The sequence below is a fragment of the Pseudorca crassidens genome, chromosome 11 (genome assembly GCF_039906515.1).
Source record: "Pseudorca crassidens isolate mPseCra1 chromosome 11, mPseCra1.hap1, whole genome shotgun sequence".
In the NCBI taxonomy this organism is placed as follows: Eukaryota; Metazoa; Chordata; class Mammalia; order Artiodactyla; family Delphinidae; genus Pseudorca; species Pseudorca crassidens.
This window is the reverse complement of record NC_090306.1, coordinates 74,588,488-74,613,380: the sequence shown is the minus strand read 5'-3', so window position 1 is coordinate 74,613,380 and position 24,893 is coordinate 74,588,488. Positions and strand designations below refer to the sequence as shown.

The 24,893-nt window shown below is 35.1% G+C and overlaps 1 protein-coding gene across 10 annotated transcripts in view; it reads left to right on the top strand.

Annotated features, from left to right (window-relative positions):
• The window catches only part of CEP290 (centrosomal protein 290), a 97,541-nt gene that overhangs the window by 17,811 nt on the left and 54,837 nt on the right, over window positions 1-24,893 (top strand). For 9 of the 10 annotated variants that reach the window (XR_010932517.1, XM_067697488.1, XM_067697492.1 and 6 more), the window contains 10 exons: window positions 1,680-1,852; window positions 2,582-2,744; window positions 4,247-4,347; window positions 4,420-4,507; window positions 6,223-6,347; window positions 7,889-7,973; window positions 8,523-8,665; window positions 21,186-21,350; window positions 21,746-21,895; window positions 23,490-23,605. Coding sequence is in view for 9 of the 10 variants with exons in the window: in XM_067697488.1 (XP_067553589.1) it covers window positions 1,680-1,852; window positions 2,582-2,744; window positions 4,247-4,347; window positions 4,420-4,507; window positions 6,223-6,347; window positions 7,889-7,973; window positions 8,523-8,665; window positions 21,186-21,350; window positions 21,746-21,895; window positions 23,490-23,605 (1,309 nt within the window). In the remaining variant the exon portion in view is untranslated. The remainder of the gene's footprint in view (window positions 1-1,679; window positions 1,853-2,581; window positions 2,745-4,246; window positions 4,348-4,419; window positions 4,508-6,222; window positions 6,348-7,888; window positions 7,974-8,522; window positions 8,666-21,185; window positions 21,351-21,745; window positions 21,896-23,489; window positions 23,606-24,893) is intronic. The other variant, XM_067697493.1, reaches the window with a different exon arrangement.

Genomic DNA, 24,893 nt, shown 5'->3' with positions numbered 1-24,893 from the left:
TTGCATATTCCAGTCACCAGGAGAAAAAGTGGCGGTTGATTTCTGCTGTCAAATAAGGAAGAGGTCTTATATAGTGACGCTTCTGTCAGTCCGTAGTCATGTAATTCCTAAAGTCCACAGAAGGTGTGTGTACTAGGCTATACTCTGTATATTGAATTTAACTTGTGCATGACAGTTAATGGTGGTCTCCTTTCATTGGTTAAGATTAGTTTTAGCTCGTAGAAGCATCTGAAAAATGGTGGCAAAATCAAGATAGAAGTTTATTTCTCGCTTGTGTATTGGTCTAGTTAGGCAGTCTAGGGTATTGCCTTCATCTGCCTCATGCAAAATGGAACTTTACCCTCACATCCAGTCCCAAACAGCGAGGTAGAGGAAGAGGAGGCAAGAAGCAAAGAGCATGTACTGAAGGATAGGCAGGTAATATATTGTGGAGGGCCTTGCAGAAGAAAGGGAGAATAGATTTTGGGGACAGGAGCCTCTGTCACATTCTCCAGCTAGGCTGTTAACTCCAGAGAACAGGACTCACTTCTTATAAACGTGTGTGATCTCCCACACTAGTCCAGTGCCTGTATGTAAGTATATGACCTATAAATCAGTAGATGTTTATTATGGATGAGTGTAAGAATGATTGTCAGTAAATTTTAGAATGATACGAATACTATATTTTGGTCTTAGCAACAGTTTGTTAAGATGTACAAGTAGGAATTTTTTTTTTTTTTTTTTTTTTCCCGGTTCGCGGGCCTCTCACTGTTGTGGCCTCTCCTGTTGCGGAGCACAGGCTCCGGACGCGCAGGCTCAGTGGCCATGGCTCACGGGCCCAGCCGCTCTGCGGCATGTGGGATCTTCCCAGACCGGGGCACGAACCCATGTCCCCTGCATCAGCAGGCGGACTCTCAACCACTGCGCCACCAGGGAAGCCCGGGAATTTTTTAACTATTAGTTACAGTTAAGTTTAGCTGCAACTGACAGAAAAAAATCGAATGTAACAATGGTTTAAACAGGATGGAAATGTACTTTTCCGTGATATAATCAAAGTTGAGGCAACTAGTTTAGTGTAGGTGTGCTACTTGTACAAATACCAGATACCAGGGACCCTGTATCTTGTTGCTTTGACTATCAGCATGAGGTTTCCATCTCATGTTCTAAGAAGACTGAGTTCCAGCCCTAATGTCCATATTCCAGCTGGCAGCAAGGAGGAAGGAGAAAAGAAAATTTCACTCCTCTCCTTTAAAAACATTTCCTGAAATGTGCACATGGTCTTTCTGTTTATATCCTATTAGTCTCATGACCACACCTAGCTACTGGAATGTAAGTGGAAATTTAGTCGTTATTTCAAGTGGCCACGTGTCCGTCTAAAAATCCATAGTTCTATTACAGTGGACGAAAGGGAGCTAACTATTAGAAACAGCAGCCTTTGCCACAATTATCATTCTTTGTAAAGCAGTGTTTTCCAGTCTTTTATAATCCATACCCTTTCAGCTAAGATTTTATTAAAATTTCCTTTTTAGCTTTATAAATAAAACCAAATCAAAACTTTATTTTACAAATATAAAATTATAATATTAAATGGACTTTTTTTAGTGACATACCACATTTCCTGCTTCCCATACTGGAACCAGTATTTTATAGGAGTAAGTAGTCAATTCAGTTTATTCATGATTTTAATTTTTACCCTGTAGGAGCTTCAGCACTTTCTCAACGGACTCATTATATGAAAATTCAGTCTAAGGTTCAAATTTTAGAAGAGAGAACTAAAGAGGCTGAGAGAGCAGCTGAACTGGCTGAGGCTGATGCTAGGGAAAAGGATAAAGAACTAGTTGAGACTCTGAAGCGATTAAAAGATTATGAATCGGTATGTATTTTTATCTTGTCAATCAAGGAGCTTAGAATTATCTTGCCACTTATAGACTGTTCTGTGCCATTTTCTTTATACCATTTAAAAACATTCCAGAAGTATCTCGTGATAAAGATTATCCTAATTGATTTATACTGAAGGGTTCACACTTTTGTGCAGCATTTACTTTTTAGCAGAATTGTTTTCAAACCATTTGATTAAAGCATTTTGCCCAGATAATCAGCTTTGGTGAGGCAGCAGGATTAGATTCTTTGTAATCTGTGTCATTGTACCACCATGTAGATGTGACACCACTGATGAGTTGTCTAAAAGTTGTAACAGAAGCAGTTTTACCACCTACTGTGCCAACACAGCCTTACTTTGTACTTTTTATATGTTTAAATCTGATTACTGCTAAGTCAGGCAACTAATAACCTACATATTCTAATGGTATTGCTGATTCTCCCTTACTATTCCTTTTCTGTATTTTGTTAAGTGTTTTATGTGTAATATTCTGAGTCACTTTGCCATTAGGATGCTATACTGGGAAATTTCAACTGTTCCATTTCCCGTTATTATTATTACTGGATTTGTTTTTTAAAAGTACAGTAAAAAACACAGTTTATAGTTGTAAATCTTAGTTTTATGTGTACTTCCCCTCAGACTTAATAAGAAAACAAATTCATGAATTTGACAGTTTATTCAAATAAACAATGTTATATTTAAATTATATTGGGTATTTTTCAGGGAGTTTATGGCTTAGAAGATGCTGTTATTGAAATAAAGAATTGTAAAAACCAAATTAAAATAAGAGATCAAGAGATTGAAGTATTGACAAAGGAAATCAATAAACTTGAATTGAAGATCAATGATTTCCTTGATGAGAATGAGGCACTTAAAGAGCGTATGGGTAAGTCATCTTTTAAGATATGTAGTTTGCTCAACCTAATTGTCAAGTCATTTTTTTTGGCTTATGATTATTTTTAGATATTTGGATGCTTTTTTTATTTAATAATTCCTCCTATAAAAATACTTAAAACAAGTAAAAGTGGAGCTGTTCCAGTTGAAGTGGGATCATGGATTTGATGGAGCTGCGATGGTGGTTGGACAGACCTGGAGCACTGCTATATTCAGTCGGAGATCGCCTCAATAATAATTGCATGCTTAAAAAAAGGAAAGCTACTTAGTTAATACCACTATTAGAAATTACGCTTTTTTTTTCCCAACAAAAGTAGTGTGTTAGTTTGCAAAATGCTCTAGTTTCAGATGAATACATGGGGACATTTAGAAATACTGTTTAATCCTTTTTAAGACTTTTAAATACTTGACTTTTATAATTGGCACTAAGTTTTACTTGGGTTGAGTATTTTAAGGTTACTATTGATTCTAAGAAGTAATAAATATAGCTTGAGAGTTTATATATTGATATCAATAAATAGTTCATTAGTGAATATTACTAGTTTGAATGTTACAACAGTCCAATCTAAATTGCTACTTTAAAATGGAAATAAATATCTAAATCATGATTTCATTATACTTGGTAAATACCAGTTAATGCTTTCTTAGAGTTAAAATGATCACCTGTAAAAACTATTCTCTAAAGGAAGGAAAAATAAATATTTTATACATATTATTTATTCGTAAAAAAGTGTCTATCTGGGACCCAGAGTAATGCCAGGACCTCAAGTTAGACTTAGTCTAATCAACTTGATCTACCAGATCACGACCAACTTCAATATGGACGTTCCTAAAGGTGACTGAGCCGTCACAAACACCAGATTTTCTGTTTTTTAAAGGCCCCAAATCTTGCTTTATAATTACTTGAGACAATCTTGATATCTGGTTTTCAGAGCATAGCTGCTTAGTAATGGGAAGTTAGGAAAGAGGCACACTGAGAGTGTCAGTCTAGTCATGACAAAATATAATTGATATTGATATTAATATTGACTACTATGTGCCAAGCACTGCTATAAGTACTTTATTTGGGCTAATTTTATTATACACCTGACAACAAGCCAAAAAGAAATACGTGTATACATTCATACACATGTACTTACATATAGTATTATCCCTACAACCAGTTAATAGTTGATAGTGGGAATTGAACCCAACTTTGTTTTATTACAAAGCTTCTGTTCTTAGTACATTATAGTACCTCTCTGACAGTCCAACATGGAAGACAGATCATAATATGTCTTTGTCAGGATTTCCATTAATAATTGTGATAAAATTTTAGCTTGTATGGTTACAGTTCAAATACCTCAAAAATTCTTGCACAAAAATCCCCATTCTTCAGTGATGGTGGCTAAATAGATTATAACCAGTTGCTTGATGATAACCAGTTGCCGTATGAAGTTTTTGTAGTTCATTTGAATATTAATAAGGTTTTAATCATTCTGCTTTTTATTTTAGGCCTTGAACCAAAGACAATGATTGATTTAACTGAATTCAGAAATAGCAAAAGTTTAAAACAGCAGCAGTACAGAGCTGAAAACCAGATTCTTTTGAAAGAGGCAAGTGCAGTAGTCAATTGGTTATTTTCCTGGTTGAAGTAAAGAAAAATACTAACAATTTTAATTTTGTAGATTGAAAGCCTAGAGGAAGAAAGACTTGATCTGAAGAAAAAACTTCGTCAAATGGCTCAAGAAAAAGGAAAAAGAACTGCAACTTCAGGTATACTGTTATTCCAAACCTTTAAAAGAATCATTGGAAAATGAATTGTCTGGATCTGTAATTTTCTGTATGTGAGAAATAGTATTGCTGTATTACTGTGGTTTTGCTACAAGTTTGATAAATGAAAATAATGGCCTGATGAAGAGTGTATGAGTGAGTGTCACTGAGTTTAGTCCTAAATCTAAACAGTTAAAAGAATAATAAGTGAACAAAAAACAAACATCAGAATCATGGACTTTTGAAAAATTTACAATATAGTCTGTATTAATTTCTAGACAATCCCAGTATGTTGTGATTAGTAATGATAAAACAGTAATTTTTGTCAATATATGTTACTGTTAATATTTTCTTTTTCTTTAAAAGCTATGCATTGGAAGCTTTAATTGTACATTATTCTTTACTAAGTGAAAGTAATGTTTTATTGAATAAAAATTAACAATTTTTTGTTTTGTTTTATCTTACATGGTATAAAGAGAACAGCTGGTTTATTTTTTAATAGCTATTACAGTGCTTTTTTGTAAGACCATAGAGAAGGCTTTTTTTTTCTAACTTGGCCCAAGCCCACAATTATCTATGAATAATAGAGGTTTTTTTGTTTGTTTTTGTTTTATTGTTTTTTTAGCATTATGCTGTCTATAGTACATCAAAAATTTCTAGAAGGGCAAAACTTCATAATTTATTAGTGTATTAAGCAATTTAGTCATTATTCATGATTCTTATCTACTTTCTTAATATGTGTCTTTTAACTATTTAAGTACTTATTAATATGGGAAAAGAATGATAGCGAAGATAAAATTTGTAATTGTTTTTCATTAATATCTTTTTTTAAGATTATTTTTATTTTATTTTATTTATTTTTTTGAATACATCTTTATTGGAGTATAATTGCTTCACAATACTATGTTAGTTTCTGTTGTACAACAGAGTGAATCAGCCATATGCATACATATATCCCCATATCCCTTCCCTCTTGAGCCTCCCTCCCACCCTCCCTATCCCACCTCTCTAGGTCGTTGCAAACCACTGAGCTGATCTCCCTGTGCTATGCAGCCGCTTCCCACTAGCTATCTATTTTACATTTGGTAGTGTATATGTCAATGCTACTCTCACTTTGTCCCAGCCTCCCCCCATGCCCCCTCCGTGTCCTCAAGTCCATTCTCTATGTCTATATCTTTATTCCTGCCCTGCCACTAGTTTCATCAATACCATTTTTTTTTTTAGATTCCATATATATGCATTAGCATACAATATTTGTTTTTCTCTTTCTGACTTACTACACTCTGTATGACAGACTCTAGGTCCATCCAGCTCACTACAAATAACTCAATTTCGTTTCTTTTTATGGCTGAGTAATATTCCATTGTATCTTAAAAGCTTTTGCACAGCAAAGGAAACCATAAACAAGATGAAAAGCCAACCCTCAGAATGGGAGAAAATATTTGCAGATGAAACAACAGACAAAAGATTAATCTCTAAAATATACAAACAGCTCATGGAGCTCAATATCAAAAAATAAACAACTTATTAATATCTTATTAAAAGTGAGCTAAATCAGGAAGTTGTATAGGAGGCTACATATAGATCAAGGATTTTGGAAATAATTATTCTACATTTTGTTTGAGTTAAAATTTGATTCTAGTTTTTAAGAGTTAAAGTATTGGAATAATAGCAGAGTTATTTTTATGCTTCTCATTTGTTAATTCTTTTATATGTAGGATTAACTGTTGAGAACCTGAACCTAACTGAAGACTTTTCTCAAGAGAATAAAATGGAAGGAAGAAAATTTGATTTCATTAGCCTCAAAAATATGAGTGAAGCACAATCAAAGGTAAATAGTAAGGTACTGCTATGGTGAAGAGAATAAAGAAAAATATTATTATCAGGGCTTTCATTTCTGCCCCCATTGTCTCATTTTGGACATTGCTTCTTTTTATACTTGTTAAATAAAAGGAAAATGTTTTATTTCAATAACCTGTCAATCCCAAGATTCATTAATGAGACATTATTTACTCTGAATACAGATTAGGAGTTCAGATAAAGTAGAGCTGCCGCATAGGAAACCATCATTCAATATTCCACAGTCATGTCAGAATGAGCCTGAAGAGAATATGACCATAGGATCATTATCAAGAATGTTATCTGAAATTCATCATAGTGTAGAAAGTGAAGTGGATCCTTTTGTCTCTTTAACTAGACATTCTTCATCTATACAAGTGAAAGATAATATTTCACCTCTAGAAACTATTACAATAAGAGAGATTTTTAAAGCACCCTGTCTATAGTCTTTAACAAATCTAGAATCATTAGTCAATACCTTTAGTAGGGAGAATCATGAAGAAATAAATGACCATTTATACTCTGTTTCTGATGAATCTATGAAGAAAGTATCAGGAAGCCATCAGGCACTTGAGAAGACTAATTTCACATAAAAAAGTGATTCTTCTTTACGAGCCTTATCAACAGCTTCAGACTTAATGCAGAAGTTATCACTTAGGCAAAAATCTGCAATACTTTGTCAACAAATTCATGAAAATAGAGCTGACGTGGCTAAATCACAAGTAGCAGCATCAGAAGATGAACAGGTTCATACCCCAATAAACTACGCTTATACCAATTTCAAAGAAGATGTAGGAAAAAGTGAAGTACCTGTACAGACAGAGATTTTGAAAAGTAATCTTGAAGTTAATGTTCTGGACCCTGTGCCAATTACTGCACAATCAAAATTATCTCAGATAGATCCACTTGCAAATCTTACAGAACAGCTATGGACAGAACTAGTATTTCTTAGATCTCAGGTGAGCTCTCCTCCAAATTACATTCCTGGGATTTTTTTTTTAATTCTTTTTTATGACTAACAAAATTCGATAAGTAGCAATTATAATAAGAATTCTTCTATGTTTGCACATTAACACTAATTTATACACATTCTGTCTTTTAAAAGATCTAAAAATGCAATACATCTGAAATGAACTCATTGACTTGCCTAATTTATTAAATGTTTCTTTAGAATGAAGCCATAGCACAGGATTTATTGATCAAAGAAGCACAAAGTAGAAATGCAGAAATAGAGCTTGAACGTCATAGAAGCCAGGCAGAACGGGTAGTGTAAAGGCAGATCATTAAAAGAGATGATTGTGGTGCCAAAGACAAAAACCTTCCTTATCTGTTTGCCTTTTGCCATGGGTGTGGGGTCGGGGGGGAGGTGGGAGGAGGATCATTATCTGTTTTACCTTTTAGATTTTATTTTATTCTTGTGAGTGCTGCTACGTTTCTGTAGCTTGCTGTGGGTATGTTAAACCTCAATTGGTCAAACTTCTTTAAACTTCAAAACTATTGTCATTTTTTTTTAAATCAATTTTTTTCTCTTTATGTTTTGTTTAGAATGAATTTCTTTCAAGAGAACTAATTGAAAAAGAAAGAGATTTAGAAAGAAGTAGAACAATAATAGCCAAGTTTCAGAATAAATGTAAGTCACTATTATCTCTTATTTTTCTTATTTATTTAGTCTGTACTGAAAATTATGGGATTGAAAGGACTTTACTACATTCTGTTTTCTAGTCTGTTTTAGCCTTAACTAACTATAATGTATAGACTTCAGTCTCTCATTCATCTATTTGGTTTGCCTTGCTATATTCATTTTCAGAGCATGTTATTAATCTGAATTTATTGTGATGATAAATAAGTCTATTTTTCTCTTTTGTTCTCTAATGAAAGTACAGTTAGAAAAACAAATTTAAGAAATTTTTAATATAAAGTAAAGGCAAAGTATGCTTATGATTTATTTCTTTCAGCCATGAGATATATATATATATATATGCACAGGATTTAAATAGGTGTGTGATTTAACTTCATCATTCACACATTGGATTTATAGTTGAATTTTTTGTACATTTATTTGCATTTGCATTTTATAAATGGGTTATTTTTACTGTATGTGAAATATTTGTAATCTATATAGCATAGTGTAAATTGTAAAAAAATCTATTCATTCAATGAAAAAAATATTTCATTTTAGTAAAAGAATTAGTTGAAGAAAATAAGCAACTTGAAGAAGGTATGAAAGAAATATTGCAAGCTATTAAGGAAATGCAGAAAGATCCTGATGTTAAAGGAGGGGAAACATCTCTAATTATTCCCAGTCTTGAAAGACTAGTTAATGTAAGTTATTTTTATATTAATGGTTTTATTTTGTTGTTTCATCACTTCAAAGATATTGTTCCACTCTCATTGATCTCCACAGTTTCTGATGAAACATTTGTTGTCATTTGAGTCATTGTTCTCCCGTATGAAATGTGTAGTTCTTCTTGGGCTACTTTCAAAACTTTCTCTTTTTATTTGGTTTTTGCCAGTTTGACTGCAATGTGCCAAGGGTGTGTATGTGTGTGTATGTGTGTGTGTAGCTTGTTTGGGGTTTGCTGAGCTTGAATCTGTTCACTTATGCTATTCACCACAATTGGGAAGTTTTCTGCCATTAATTTCTTCAATCATTTTTTTGCCTCATTCTCTCTGGGACTCCACTGAAACATGTTAGGCCTTTTGATATTGTCCCACAACTCCTTGAGGCTCTGTTCATTTTTTCGTTCCTAATTTTTTATCTTTTCTGTTCCCAGTTGCATAATTCCCATTGATTTATCTTCAAGTTCACTGATACTTTCTTCTGTCATCTCCATTTTTCTGTTTTAATGGTCAGCTTGAGACCTGGCAGAGCTTTTACACAGAATTTGAAGATCCCTTTTGTTGGTTCTTTTCCTTCTGGAATTCCCCTCTCACTATTCTGTGGCTTTGGGTCCTATCCTCTGGTTTTTAGGCCAGAAAGAAGACAGGTCACTGGAACTGCAGCTTGCCCTCTCAGTTAAGCCTTAAAAACAACAAATTTACTGCTTGCTAGTCCTGTCTTCCAAGTTTCAAGTCCCCTCCAAAATCTGTTGCTTTTGTTCATTTTCTAGAACTTTTATGTAGTAGTTTTTTGTATTCACTTGTTAAATGTGGGAGGGTAGGTCTGTTAGGACCTTACACCACAAACCTAGAAGTGTAATAGGATGTAGTAAGAATATTTTGAATATTTAAAGACTTAAGAATTACTATGAGAAAGATTTTAGCCATTAAATGATGTTCTATTTATATTTACCATATAGGGACTTAAGAGTTCTACGGTATTGATGAGTGTCTGTTATATAAACTTGAATAAAACATAAATTTTTAGATTCTTAATATTTAAATCTATGTCATTTACATGATCTGAACATACTTAACATGCATTATTATACTATGCTTGATTTATATAGAAAAAAGTCTTATTCATTGAATTGCTTTTTTTATGATTAGTCAATAGTTGAATACTTTTGTTTTTGAATTTTATTTTATTTTTTTATGCAGCAGGTTCTTATTAGTTACCTATTTTATATATATTAGTGTATATATGTCAGTCCCAATCTCCCAATTCATCCCACCACCACCGACTCCCGCCACTTTCCCCCCTTGGTGTACATACGTTTGTTCTCTACATCTGTGTCTCAATTTCTGCCCTGCAAACCGGTTCATCTGTACCATTTTTCTAGGTTCCACATATATGTGTTAATATACGATATTTGTTTTTCTCTTTCTAACTTACTTCACTCTGTATGACAGTCTCTAGATCCATCCACATCTCAACAAATGACCCAATTTCGTTCCTTTTTATGGCTGAGTATATTCCATTGTATATATGTACCACATCTTCTTTATCCATTCGTCTGTCGACGGGCATTTAGGTTGCTTCCATGACCTGGCTATTGTAAATAGTGCTGCAATGAACATTGGGGCGCCTATGTCTTTTTGAATTATGGTTTTCTCTGGGTATATGCCCAGTAGTGGGATTGCTGGGTCATATGGTAATTCTATTTTTAGTTTTTTAAGGAATCTCCATACTGTTCTCCATAGTGGCTGAATCAGTTTACATTCCCACCAACAGTGTAAGAGGGTTCCCTTTTCTTCACACCCTCTCCAGCATTTGTTGTTGTAGATTTTCTGATGCTGCCCATTCTAACCAATGTGAGGAGATACCTCATTGTAGTTTTGATTTGCATTTCTCTAATAATTAGTGATGTTGAGCAGCTTTTCATGTGCTTCTTGGCCATCTGTATGTCTTCTTCGGAGAAATGTTTATTTAGGTCTTCTGCCCATTTTTGGATTCGGTTGTTTGTTATTTTAATATTGAGCTGCATGAGCTGTTTATATATTTCGGAGATTAATCCTTTGTGCATTGATTCGTTGGCAAATATTTTCTCCCGTTCTGAGGGTTCTCTTTTTGTCTTGTTTGTAGTTTCCTTTGATTTGCAGAAGCTTTAAAGTTGCATTAGGTCCCATTTGTTTATTTTTGTTTTTATTTACATTACTCTAGGAGGTGGATCAAAAAAGATCTTGCTGTGATTTATGTCAAACAGTGTTCTGCCTATGTCTTCCTCTAAGAGTTTTATAGTATCTGGCCTTACATTTAGGTCTATTCCATTTTGAGTTTATTTTTGTGTATGGTGTTAGGGAGTGTTCTAATTTCATTCTTTTACATGTAGCTGTCCAGTTTTCCCAGCACCACTTATTGAAGAGACTGTCTTTTCTCCGTTGTATATCCTTGCCTCCTTTGTCATAGATTAGTTGACCATAGGTGCGTGGTTTATCTCTGGGCTTTCTATCATTTTCCATTGATCTATGTTTCTGTTTTTGTGCCAGTACCATACTGTCTTGATTACTGTCGCATTGTAGTATAGTCTGAAGTCAGGGAGCCTGATTCCTCAAGCTCCGTTTTTCTTTCTCAAGATTTCTTTGGCTATTTGGGGTCTTTTGTGTTTCCATACAAATTGTGAAATTTTTTGTTCTGTGAAAAATGCCAGTGGTAGTTTGAAAGGGATTGCATTGAACCTGTAGATTGCTTTGGGTAGTAGAGTCATTTTCACAATGTTGATTCTTCCAATCCAAGAACATGGTGTATCTCTCCATCTATTTGTATCACCTTTAATTTCTTTCATCAGTGTCTTATAATTTTCTTCATACAGGTCTTTTGTCTCTTTAGGCAGGTTTATTCCTAGGTATTTTATTCTTTTTGTTACAGTGGTAAGTGGGAGTGTTTTCTTAATTTCACTTTGAGATTTTTGATCATTAGTGTATAATAATTCAAGAGATTTCTCTGCATTAATTTTGTATCCTGCTACTTTGCCAAATTCATTGATTAGCTCTAGTAGTTTTCTGGTAGCCTCTTTAGGATTCTCTACATGTAGTATCATGTCATCTGCAAACAGTGACAGCTTTACTTCTTCTTTTCCAATTTGCATTCCTTTTATTTCTTTTTCTTCTCTGGTTGCTGTGGCTAAAACTTCCAAAACTATGTTGAATAATACTGGTGAGAGAAGGCAAGCTTGTCTTGTTCCTGATCTTAGTGGAAATGGTTTCAGTTTTTCACCATTGAGGACGATGTTGGCTGTGGGTTTGTCATATATGGCCTTTATTATGTTGAGGTAAGTTCGCTCTCTGCCTACTTTCTGGAGGATGTTTTTCATAAATTGGTGTTGAATTTTGTCGAAATCTTTCTCTGCATCTATTGAGATGATCATCTGGTTTTTCTCCTTCAATTTGTTAATTTGGTGTTTCACATTGATTGATTTGCATATATTGAAGAATCCTTGCATTCCTGGGATAAATCCCACTTGATCATGGTGTATGATCTTTTTAATGTAGTGTTGGATTCTGTTTGCTAGTATTTTGTTGAGAATTTTTGCATCTATATTCATCAGTGATATTGGCCTGTAGTTTTCTTTCTTTGTGACATCTTTTTCTGGTTTTGGTATCAGGGTGATGGTGGCTTCGTAGAATGAGTTTGGGAGTGTTCCTCCCTCTGCTGTATTTTGGAAGTGTTTGAGAGGGATAGGTGTTAAGTCTTCTCTAAATGTTTGATAGAATTCTCCTGTGAAGCCATCTGGTCCTGAACTTTTGTTTGTTGGAAGATTTTTAATCACAGTTTGCATTTCAGTGCTTGTGATTGGTCGGTTCATATTTTCTATTTCTTCCCGGTTCAGTCTTGGAAGGTTGTACGTTTCTAAGAATTTGTCCATTTCTTCCAGGTTGTCCATTTTATTGGCATAGAGTTGCTTGTAGTAGTCTCTCATGATCCTTTGTATTTCTGCAATGTCAGTTGTTACTTCTCCTTTTTCATTTCTACTTCTAGTGATTTGAGTCTTCTCCCTTTTTTTCTTGATGAGTCTGGCTAATGGTTTATCAATTTTGTTTATCTTCTCAAAGAACCAGCTTTTAATTTTATTGATCTTTGCTATCATTTCCTTCATTTCTTTTTCATTTATTTCTGATCTGATCTTTATGATTTCTTTCCTTCTGCTAACTTCGGGGTGTTTTTGTTCTTCTTTCTCTAACTGCTTTAGGTGTAAGGTTAGTTTGTTTATTTGAGATGTTTCTTGTTTTTTAAGGTAGGATTGTATTGCTATAAACTTCACTCTTTTTTTTTTTTTTTTTTTGCTGTACGTGGGCCTCTCACTGTTGTGGCCTCTGCAGTTGCGGAGCACAGGATCCGGATGCGCAGGCTCAACGGCCATGGCTCACGGGCCTAGCCGCTCCGCTGCATGTGGGATCTTCCCGGACCAGGGCACGAACCTGTGCCCCCTGCATCGGCAGGTGGACTCTCAAGCACTGTGCCACCAGGGAAGCCCCTATACTTCACTCTTAAAACTGCTTTTGCTTCATCCCATAGGTTTTGGTCGTCGTGTTTTCATTGTCATTTGTTTCTAGGTATTTTTTGATTTCCTCTTTGATTTCTTCACTGATTTCTTGGTTATTAAGTAGTGTATTGTTTAGCCTCCATGTGTTTATATTTTTTACAGATTTTTTCTTGTAATTGATTTCTAGTCATAACGTTGTGGTCAGAAAAGATACCTGATATGATTTCAATTTTCTTAAATTTATCAGGGTTTGATTTGTGACCTAATATATGATCTATCCTGGAGAATGTTCTATGAGCATTTGAGAAGAAAGTGTATTCTGTTGTTTTTGGATGGAATGTCCTATAAATATCAATTAAGTCCATCCTGTTTAATGCATCATTTAAAGCTTGTGTTTTCTTATTTATTTTCATTTTGGATGATCTGTCCATTGGTGAAAGTGGGGTGTTAAAGTCCCCTACTATGATTGTGTTACTGTCGATTGTGTTACTGTCGATTTCCCTTTTTATGGCTATTAGTATTTGCCTTATGTATTGAGGTGCTCCTCTGTTGGGTGCATAAATATTTACAGTTGTTATATCTACTTCTTGGATTGATCCCTTGATCATTATGTAGTGTCCTTCTTTGTCTCTAGTAATAGTCTTTGTTTTAAAGTGTATTTTATCTGATATGAGATTTGCTACTCCAGCTTTCTTTTGATTTCCATTTGCATGGAATATCTTTTTCCATCCCCTCTCTTTCAGTCTGTATGTGTCCCTAGGTCTGAAGTGGGTCTCTGGGTCTCTCTGAAGTGGGTAGACAGCATATATACGGGTCTTGTTTTTGTATCCATTCAGGCAGTCTATGTCTTTTGGTTGGAGCATTTACTCCATTTACATTTAAGGTAATTATAAATATGTATGTTCCTATTACCATTTTCTTAATTGTTTTGGGTTTGTTATTGTAGGTCTTTTCCTTCTCTTGAGTTTCCTGCCTAGAGAAGTTCCTTTAGTATTTGTTGTAAAGCTTGTTTGGTGGTGCTGAATTCTCTTAGCTTTTGCTTGTCTGTAAAGGTTTTTAATTTCTCCGTCAGATCTGAATGAGGTCCTTGCTGGGTAGAGTAATCTTGGTTGTAGGTTTTTCCCTTTCATCACTTTAAATATGTCCTGCCACTTCCTTCTGGCTTGCAGAGTTTCTGCTGAACGATCAGCTATTAACCTTATGGGGATTCCCTTGTGTGTTATTTGTTGTTTTTCCCTTGCTGCTTTTAATAATTTTTGTTTGTATTTAATTTTTCATAGTTTGATGAATATGTGTCTTGACATGTTTCTCCTTCAATTTATCCTGTATGGGACTCTCTGTGCTTCCTGGACTTGATTAACTATTTCCTTTCCCATATCAGGGAAGTTTTCAACTATAATCGCTTCAAATATTTTCTCAGTCCCATTCTTTTTCTCTTCTTCTGGGACCCCTGTAATTAGAATGTTGTTGCATTTAATGTTGTCCCAGAGGTCTCTGAGACTGTCCTCAATTCTTTTCAGTCTTTTTTATTTATTCTGCTCTGCAATAGTTATTTCCACTATTTAATCTTCCAGGTCACTTATCCGTTCTTCTGCCTCAGTTATTCTGCTATTGATCCCTTCTAGAGCATTTTTAATTTCATTTATTGTGTTGTTCATCACATTTTGTTTGCTCTTTAGTTCTTCTAGGTGCTTGTTAAACGTTTCTTGTATTTTCTCCAATCTATTTCCAAGATTTTGGATCATTTTTACTAATAATATTCTCAATTCTTTTTCAGGTACACTGCCTATTTCCTCTTCATTTGTTACATCTGGTGGGTTTTTGCCTTGCTCCTTCATCTGCTATGTGGTTCTCTATCTTCTCATTTTGCTTAACTTACTGTGTTTGGGGTCTCCTTTTCGCAGGCTGCAGGTTCGTAGTTCCTGTTGTTTTTGGTGTCTGCCCTCAGTGGCTAAGGTTGGTTCAGTGGGTTGTGTAGGCTTCCTGGTGGAGGGGACTAGTGCCTATGTTCTTGTGGACGAGGCTGGATCTTGTCTTTCTGGTGGGCAGGTCCACGTCTGGTGGTGTGTTTTGGAGTGTCTCTGACCTTATTATGATTATAGGCAGCCTCTCTGCTAATGGGTGTGGTTGTGTTCCTGTCTTGCTAGTTGTTTGGCATAGGGTGTCCAGCACTGTAGCTTGCTGGTCATTGAGTGGAGCTGGGTCTTGGCTGAGATGGAGATTTCTGGGAGATTTTCACCGTTTGGTATTACATGGAGCTGAGAGGTCTCTGGTGGACCAATGTCCTGAACTTGGCTCTCCCACCTCAGAGACACAGCCCTGATGCCTGTGTGGGGCACCAAGAGCCTGTTATCCACACAGCTCAGAATAAAAGGGAGAACAGATGAAAGAAAGAATGAAAAAGATGAAATAAAATAAAATGAAATGGTTATTAAAATAAAAATATTTAAAAAATTTTTAATGTAATCAAAAAAAAGAAAGAAGTGAGCAACCAAATCAAAAAATAAATCCACCAATGATAAAAAGAGCTGAAAACCATACTAAGAGAAAAAGAAAGAAAAAACAGACAGACAGAACCCTAGGACAAATGGTAAAAGCAAAGCTATATAGACAAAATCACACACAGAAGCATACACATACACACTCATAAACAGAGAAAAAGGGAAAAAATATGTATCGTTGCTTCCCAAGTCCACGTCCTCAATTTGGGATGATTTGTTGTCTATTCAGGTATTCCATAGATGCAGGGTACATCAAATTGATTGTGGAGATTTAATCCGCTGCTCCTGAGGCTGCTGGGAGAGATTTCCCTTTCTCCTCTTTGTTCGTCCAGCTCCTGGGGTTTAGCTTTGGATTTGTACCCGTCTCTGCGTGTAGCTCACCTAAGGGCATCTGTTCCTCGCTCAGACAGGATGGGGTTAAAGGAGCTGCTGATTCTGGGCTCTGGCTCACTAATGCTGCGGGGAGGGAGGGGTACGGAGTGTGGGGCGAGCCTGCGACGGCAGAGGACCACGTGACGTTGCACCAGCCTGAGGATCTGTGTTCTCCCAGGGAAGTTGTCCCTGGATCATGGGACCCTAGCAGTGGCGGGCTGCACAGGCTCCTGGGAGGGGCGGTGTGGATACTGACCTGTGCTCGCACACAGGCTTCTTGGTGCCGGTGGCAGCCGCCTTAGCGTCTCATGCCCGTCTCTGGGGTCCCCACTGATAGCTGCGGCTCGCGCCAGTCTCTGGAGCTCCTTTAAGCAGCGCACTTAATCCCCTCTCCTCGCGCACCAGGAAACAAAGAGGGAAGAAAAAGTCTCTTGCCTCTTCGGCCATTCCAGACATTTTCCCGGACTCCCTCCTGGATAGCTATGGCGCACTAGCCCCGTTTAGGCTGTGTTCACGCAGCCAACCCCTGTCCTCTCCCTGGAATCCGACTGAAGCCCAAGCCTCGGCTCCCAATCCCCGCCCGCCCCGGCGGGGGAGCAGACAAGCCTCTCCGGCTGGTCGGCACCGATCCTCTGTGTAGGAATCTCTCCGCTTTGCCCTCCGCACCCCTGTTGCTGTGCTCTCCTCCGTGGCGCCAAAGCTTCCCCCCCTCTGCCACCTGCAGTCTCCGCCCGCGAAGGGGCTTCCTAGTGTGTGGAAGCTTTCCCTCCTTCACAGCTCCCTCCCGCTGGTGCAGATCCCGTCCCTATTCTTTCGTCTCTGTTTTATTTATTTTTTTTCTTTTGCCCTACCCTGATACGTGGGGAGTTTCTTGCCTTTTGGGAGGTCTAAGGTCTTCTGCCAGCATTCAGTAGGTGTTCTGTAGGAGTTGTTCCACATGTAGATGTATTTCTGATGTATTTGTGGGGAGGAGGGTGATCTCCATGTCTTACTCTTCCGCCATCTTGAAGCTCCTCCCTCCCATACACATTTTAAGATTTTTTGTTCTAGTTCTGTAAAACATGCCACTGGTAATTTGATAGGGATTGCATTGAATCTGTAGATTGCTGTGAGTAGGATAGTCATTTTCACAATATTGATTTTTCCAATCCAAGAACATGGTATATCTCTCCATCTGTTTGCATCATTTTTGATGTCTTTCACCAGTATCTTAGAGTTTTCTGAGTCAGGTCTTTTACCTCCTTAGGTAGGTTTATTCCTAGGTATTTTATTCTTTTTGTTGCAATGGTGAATGGGATTGTTTGCTTAATTTCTCTTTCTTATCTTTCGTTGTTAGTGTATAGGAATGCAAGTGATTTCTGTGCATTAATTTTGTTTCCTGCAACTTTAGCAAATTCATTGATTAGCTCTAGTAGTTTTCTGGTGGCATCTTTAGGATTCTCTATGTATAGTATCATGTCATCTGCAAACAGTGACAGTTTTACTTCTTCTTTTCCAATTTGTATTCCTTTTATTTCTTTTCCTTCTCTGATTGCCGTGGCTAGGACTTACAAAGTATGTTGAATAATAGTGGCGAGAGTGGAAATCCTTGTCTTTTTCCTGATCTTAGAGGAAAGGCTTTCAGTTTTTTACCATTGAGAATGATGTTTGCTGTGGGTTTGTCGTATATGGCCTTTATGATGTTGAGGTAGGTTCCCTCTGTGCCCACTTTCTGGAGAGTTTTTATCATAAATGGGGTGTTGAATTTTGTCAAAAGCTTTTTCTGCATCTATTGAGATGATCATATGGTTTTTCTTCTTCAATTTGTTAATATGGTGTATCACATTGATTGATTTGCGTATATTGAAGAATCCTTGCATACCCTGGATAAATCCCACTTGATCATGGTGTATGGTCCTTTTAATGTGTTGTTGGATTCTGTTTGCTAGTGTTTTGTTGAGGATTTTTGCATCTATATTCATCAGTGATATTGGTCTGTAATTTTCTTTTTTTGTAGTATCTTTGTCTGGTTTTGGTATCAGGGTGATGATAGCCTCATAGAATAAGTTTGGGGGTGTTCCTTCTTCAGTTTTTTGGAAGAGTTTGAGTAAATTGGTGTTACCTCTTCTCTAAATATTTGATAGAATTCACCTGTGAAGCCATCTGATCCTGGAACTTTTGTTTGTTGGAAGATTTTTAATCACAGTTTCAATTTCAGTGCTTGTGATTGGTCTCTTCATATTTTCTATTTTTTCCTGGTTCAGTGTTGGAAGGTTATACCTTTCTACGAATTTGTCTGTTTCTTCAAGGTTGTCCATTTTATTGGCATAGAGTTGCTTGTAGTAGTCTCTTCGGATGCTTTGTATTTCTACAGTGTCAGTTGTAACTTCTCCATTTTCATTTCTAATTTTATTGATTGGAGTCCTCTCCCTCTTTTTCTTGATAAGTCTGGCTAAAGGTTTATCAATTTTGTTTATCTTCTTAAAGAACCAGCTTTTAGTTTTATTGATCTTTGCTATTGTTTTCTTTGTTTCTGTTTCATTGATGTCTGCTCTAATCTTTATTATTTCTTTCCTTCTACTAACTTTCGGTTTTGTTTGTTCTTCTTTCTCTAGTTCCTTTAGGTGTAAGGTTAGATTGTTTATTTGAGATTTTTCTTGTTTCTTGAGGTAGGCTTGTATTGCTCTAAACTTCCCTCTTAGAACTGTTTTTGCTGCATCCCATAGGTTTTGGATCATCGTGTTTTCTTTGTCATTTGTCTCTAGGTATTTTCTGATTTTGTCTTTGATTTCTTCAGTGATCTCTTGGTTATTTAGTAACATATTGTTTAGCCTCCATGTGTTTGTGTTTTTTATGTTTTTTTCCTTTTAATTGACTTCTAATCTCATAGTATTGTGGTCGAAAAAGATGTTTGATATGATTACAGTTTTCTTAAATTTACTGAGGCTTGATTTGTGACCCAAGATGTGATCCATCCTGGAGAATGTTCTGTGTGCACTTGAGAAGAAAGTGTAATCTGCTGTTTTTGGATGGAATGTCCTACAAATATCAATTAAATCTAACTGGTCTATTGTGTCATTTAAAGCTTGTCTTTCCTTATTAATTTTCTGTCTGGATGATCTGTCCATTGGTGAAGTGAGGTGTTTAAGTCCCCCACTATTATTGTGTTACTCTCGATTTCCTCTTTTATAGCTGTTAGCTGTTGCCTTATGTATTGAGGTATTGAGCGCCTCAATACATAAGGCGCTCCTATGTTGGGTGCATATATATTTCTAATTGTTATATCTACTTCTTAGATTGATCCCTTGATCATTATGTGGTGTCCTTCCTTGTCTCTTGTAACATTCTTTATTTTAAAGTCTATTTTATCTGATATGAGTATTGCTACTCCAGCTTTCTTTTGATTCCCATTTGCATGGAATGTTTTTTTTTTTATAATAATACCATTTTATTAGCAGAGAGTGATACTAGTATGTTAAAATCTTTCTGAGGTAGAGAATCATTTAACAAAATTTATGAAACCCTTTTGATTCCCTTTGTTCCCTATATATCCCTTTATAATTCTGACTTTTCTTCTCTGGTTGGTGACTTTGTTTTTTCTCCACTGTTTTAAGTATCTAAAATGATTCTTCATACTTTCTTATGTGAATATCTTTTATCTGTGATGCTGCCCACTACTAATACTCAGATCAAACTCTGTTCTACAAGGGAAACTCTATTTAGTGACCAAATAGAAACAGAATAATAGCCCAGAAAGATTCTACGTTTTTTTATTTTTATTTATTTATTTTTTTAATTTTTTTATTTTAATTGACAGCCTGTGGCCTTCCTAGGATTCTTGTTTCCATCGATTTTGTCTGCTTCTCTTCTGGGTTATCATTTTTTTTTCTGATTGATATGCCCCATCTGAATGACCTAACACTACGTCCTCTAAGAAATCATCAGAATCAATGACAGTTTAGATCAGATAATTCCGGCTTCTGCACTTTAGTTCACTTTCTATTGCTGTAGGGTGTTTTTCAGGGCCCCTAATCACCATCTAATTCAATCTCATTTTACCACAAGGATTTATAGATAGCATGTTGCTATTTTTCAGCAAGACAACTAACTAGACTACTTTGTCATCTGTCAGAATACCTCCTTCTGCCTACTTCTTTCTGCTATCCCCTTTTAATTAGTATAAATTATTACTCCACATGGCCTGCTCTCATCTCCTTAGGGTAAAGGCTTACTCTTACAGACCTACTGCCTTGAGTTAAATCCCAGATCACCCTCCTGAATAGGATATTACATATGATTTTACTCATCTTACTTTCTTTGTCTTCTGCCTTAATTTCTGAAGCTTTACCATGCATTTAACAGTTTTGTTCCATAAAGTCCAGATCTATTGGTACGTATGTATTGTGTATATGTGTACGTGGGGGTAGGTATATTTATATAGGCCATTATTGGGGAATTAGGAGCAGTGAAGCCTCTTGGATAGTATTTTAATATTTGACAGATTATTTTTGCTTATCCAGCACTCTTGGATAACAATTGGATAACTATTTTATCATACTTTGCCTTTGTTATTATGTATGCTTCAACTGGAGAGGAAGCAATGAAAAATTTAATTAATTAAATGTAGTAGCTATTTCATTCCTTTGCTCATGCTTTAAATTCAGATGCTTCATGGTTTCAAAGCATTTACATATAAATTATCTCATTTTGACTGTATAAAAACCTTGTGAAGTTGACAGAGCTAACATTATTTCCTCTTCTTTAGAGTTAAGGAAGCTAAGGTATAAGGAATTTCAAGTCACTTGCCCAGCAAATAAGAGATTGGTTAATATTTGAACCCTAGTCATATTGTTCCTGTCTAGTTGTTTTTCTGATCTACCAGTCTATTTGGATTAGCTAGATATTGTTAATTGTTAGAAGGAAGTGATTAGTATGCTTGGTAATACTGTTGTAGATTAAACTGGTATTTTATCAATTTAAATTTATAAATAAGAGATATATTTGGTATATTTTATTATACATGGGAATAGTAAAATGCTTAAGTGTGAATTTGACTTAAACATAGATTTTTTACTATGACTTTAGTGTTTTTCTTCACATTTCTTCTATATAATTTAAATATATTAGGCTATAGAATCAAAGAATGCAGAAGGAATATTTGATGCCAATCTGCATTTAAAAGCCCAAGTTGATCAACTTACTGGAAGGAATGAAGAATTAAGACAGGAGCTCAGGGAATCTCGGAAGGAGGCTATAAATTATTCTCAGCAGTTGACAAAAGCAAATTTAAAGGTGAGAATTTTATTATATAAAAGAAAATGCTAAGCATATGAATAAAGATTTAATATGAAACATTTAATTTTTTTTAATGACTATTTAATGAGAAAATGCCCCTTGAATTAATTCTTTCAACGTTCGGAAACCTTCTGTTTGAATTTTTTTAATTAAATTAGTGGAAAAATAAGTACTGTGTAACATAAAAGGATACAAAAATTCTAAATCTATTCCTAGACATTTCTAAGTAGTAGTAATTATAAATTAAATTATAATTTAATTAATACTTGGCAGAGCATTCATATATCTACTTGTTCAAGATATTCAGTAGGAAGTGTTAGTTACTGCTTTTAAATTTGTCTTTCTTTGGGTGTAAGAGATGAGATTCTCATTTCTGAACTGTTCGTTTGCAGATAGATCATCTTGAAAAAGAGACCAGTCTTTTACGACAATCAGAAGGATCAAATGTTGTGTTTAAAGGAGTAGACTTACCTGATGGGGTAGCACCATCTAGTGCCAATATCATTAATTCTCAGAATGAATATTTAATACATATCTTACAGGTACTGAAAATTTTATATGTGAGTAACAAAAATAGTTGATAGTATGTTTTATAATTTAATCATCATATATTCCTTTGCGTTCTTAGAATATTAACAGTGAAATTTTTTTTAATGATTTTGATATTAGATGGAATGTTATGAATAAAAGCAGTTTATTCCATTTATCTGAATGAGAAGCATGTGTGCCATTTATATGAAATATATGATTGACAGATAGAATAACATGCAGCTACTATAAGGTAGTAATGTATAAATAAGGTGAGCTCTTTTATTTATTGCTGGTTGGAAAAGCAATTCACATGAATAAAGTCTGACACAGCTTTTTGTGTAGTGATTAGAATTGTTCCTTTTTTTGTGTGTTAACTACAAGAAGAAACTTTTAAACAAAATTGTCTTTTATCTCTTTCTTCCCTTTACCCTATAAGGTATTAGTTAATCTGTTAGCAAATTAGAAAGGATACTGCTTGCCTTGTGTTTGTTTCTCAGTTTTGCTGTCTATATTACAGTCATTATGAATGGCATAATGAGGGATGCTTTTCATTATTTCATTTGAGTGTGAATACCCGTAATATCACATACATTGCAAATATAATCACAAAAATGTGTTCAGAATCAATGAAAGTAAGTTTTTGATTATAAGCACTGCTGTTTCCCTTTCCTAAATAATCCATTTGTGAATATACTTGAGTTATGATTATCAGATGCTTGTATTTGTATATTATATTAATTAATCATTTTTTGAGTATTAGAATTTACTTATTAGAACATTATAATTCATGTTATATCATTACTTTTAAATTTATAATTTTAGCATTCTTCATGAATTTATTCTTCTTCAATACAGGAACATTGTCAATAAGTGATAGAAGTATTGCATTGTCATGTTACTTGTGATAAGATTCATTTTTTTCATCTTTATATAAAAAACACATGAGAAGCATTGTGGTAGATTAGAGAACCAATTTGGAATCTGAAAACCTGTTCAAAGTGGCAAAACAAGTACTTGGACTCCCAATCCTAAGGCAGCATAAAGTGATAGAAGTAGCAAGGTCTTTGGAGTCAGCCAGACCTGACTGCAAGTGTTAGATCTGCAATATGTAAAGCACCTGGCACTGAGCTTGGCATGTGTGCTTAGAAAATGGTTACCAAGGGTAGTATTAATGAGTTTTTTAATGTTGAGTAAGTTACTTGATCTTTCTAAGTCTCAAATTTCTTCATCTTCAAAATGAAATAATTGGAAAGGACAATTTGACTGGAGCTATGAATGCATATGTTCATTAAAGGGTATGTGGGACTGAGTGGCTAAAGGTAAGTTTGTAACCACTGTATCTGATCATTTGTATGGTTACTGTAACTATTCTGTATGATGAAAATAATTTTATCTGTTTCATAGCACTTCTCATTTACACATATTACCTCATTCCATATGCCATAAGGTATTCAGAATAATCATAGAAATGACCTGTGCTGCTTATGGATTTGCTATTATCTTTTGTATATTTTTCTATAATCTTGTCAGAATATGAATTTATACCCTCAAATTTAAAATATATCCTGATGCTTTTTTCATTCTCATTTTTAAACCAATTTTTAGGAACTAGAATATAAAGAAAATAAGTTAAAGAATTTAGAAGATTCTCTTGAAGACTATAACAGAAAATTCGCAGTAATTCGTCATCAACAGAGCTTATTATATAAAGAATACCTAAGGTATAGGTGTTAGCAAAACTTTATAAATATAATTGAAGAATATTCGTGTTAAAGCTAAGTAACAAAAAATATTTAGATATTTTCTTTTACTTTTTCTTCCTGCCTCTTCACCTCCGCTTTGTGTCTTAGTTCCTTATCTATAAAATTCTGTGATAGTAATACTTTTTCATAGGGTTATTATGAAACTTAAATGAATTATGTGAAAATGCCCAGATATGAGCATTTTGTGAATATTATAGCACATATGAACTGTTTATAAATGTCAGCTGTTAGCATCATTCTTCATCATCACCATCATCATTATTCATATATTTTCATGGGGAACTAACCTGTTTGTGCTTATCTCTGCCATCTCATCTGTACCAATGGACTAATATCCTTAGTAATAGTTAGAATACCTGATTAAAGGTGATTTAAACACTAAGAGTGACTACAATTTGATCTAACAAGAAAACCAAAGCTAATTATAGGATAGGTCATGTTTGGGAGTCTTATAGTATAGGTCATATTATCTCCTATGTTGGTTATAAAATAACTGAAGGAAGGAGTTCAAGGAAGATGGAACCATGACCATTGAAGAAGAGGGGCATTTTTTTTTCACATAACTTTTTATTTTTACATGAAATTTTTTCCAGAGGCTGCTGGCAGACTTAGATCTCATGAGTCAGAATTGGGTTAATGAGCTGTCCAAGTCATATGTCCAGGTTTGAATCATTCAGTTCAGAGAGAATGCTGACACCATAATTGGTTTATGCCAAGCAGATTGCAGGTCTGGGTAGGCAACAATGTCTTATACACCTTCTTTTAAGTCTAATTATTTCTCATTTTGTTTGTATTCTAGATATTTTATAAGTATTTAACACTCAAATTTAAGAGTAGAGTCAGGGGCTTTCCTGGTGGCACAGTGGTTGAGAGTCCGCCTGCCGATGCAGGGGACACGGGTTCGTGCCCATGGTCTGGGAGGATCCCACATGCCGCGGAGCGGCTGGGCCCGTGGGCCATGGCCGCTGAGCCTGCATGTCCAGAGCCTGTGGTCCGCAACAGGAGAGGCCACAACAGTGAGGGGCCCGTGTACCGAAAAAAAAAAAGAATTTTACTATAAGAGTAGGGTCAGAATACTGAGACTTGATTTCCAGAATTAGTTTGGGGTATTGATTATTTTCTTAATTGTTTTCTGTTTTTAATAAAATATTTATAAGATTCAGCTGCAATTGTTATATTGTAACAATTGTAAAGTAATAATTTGTAGATAAATGAAAATGATAAAATAATTTCTTTACCTTTCATT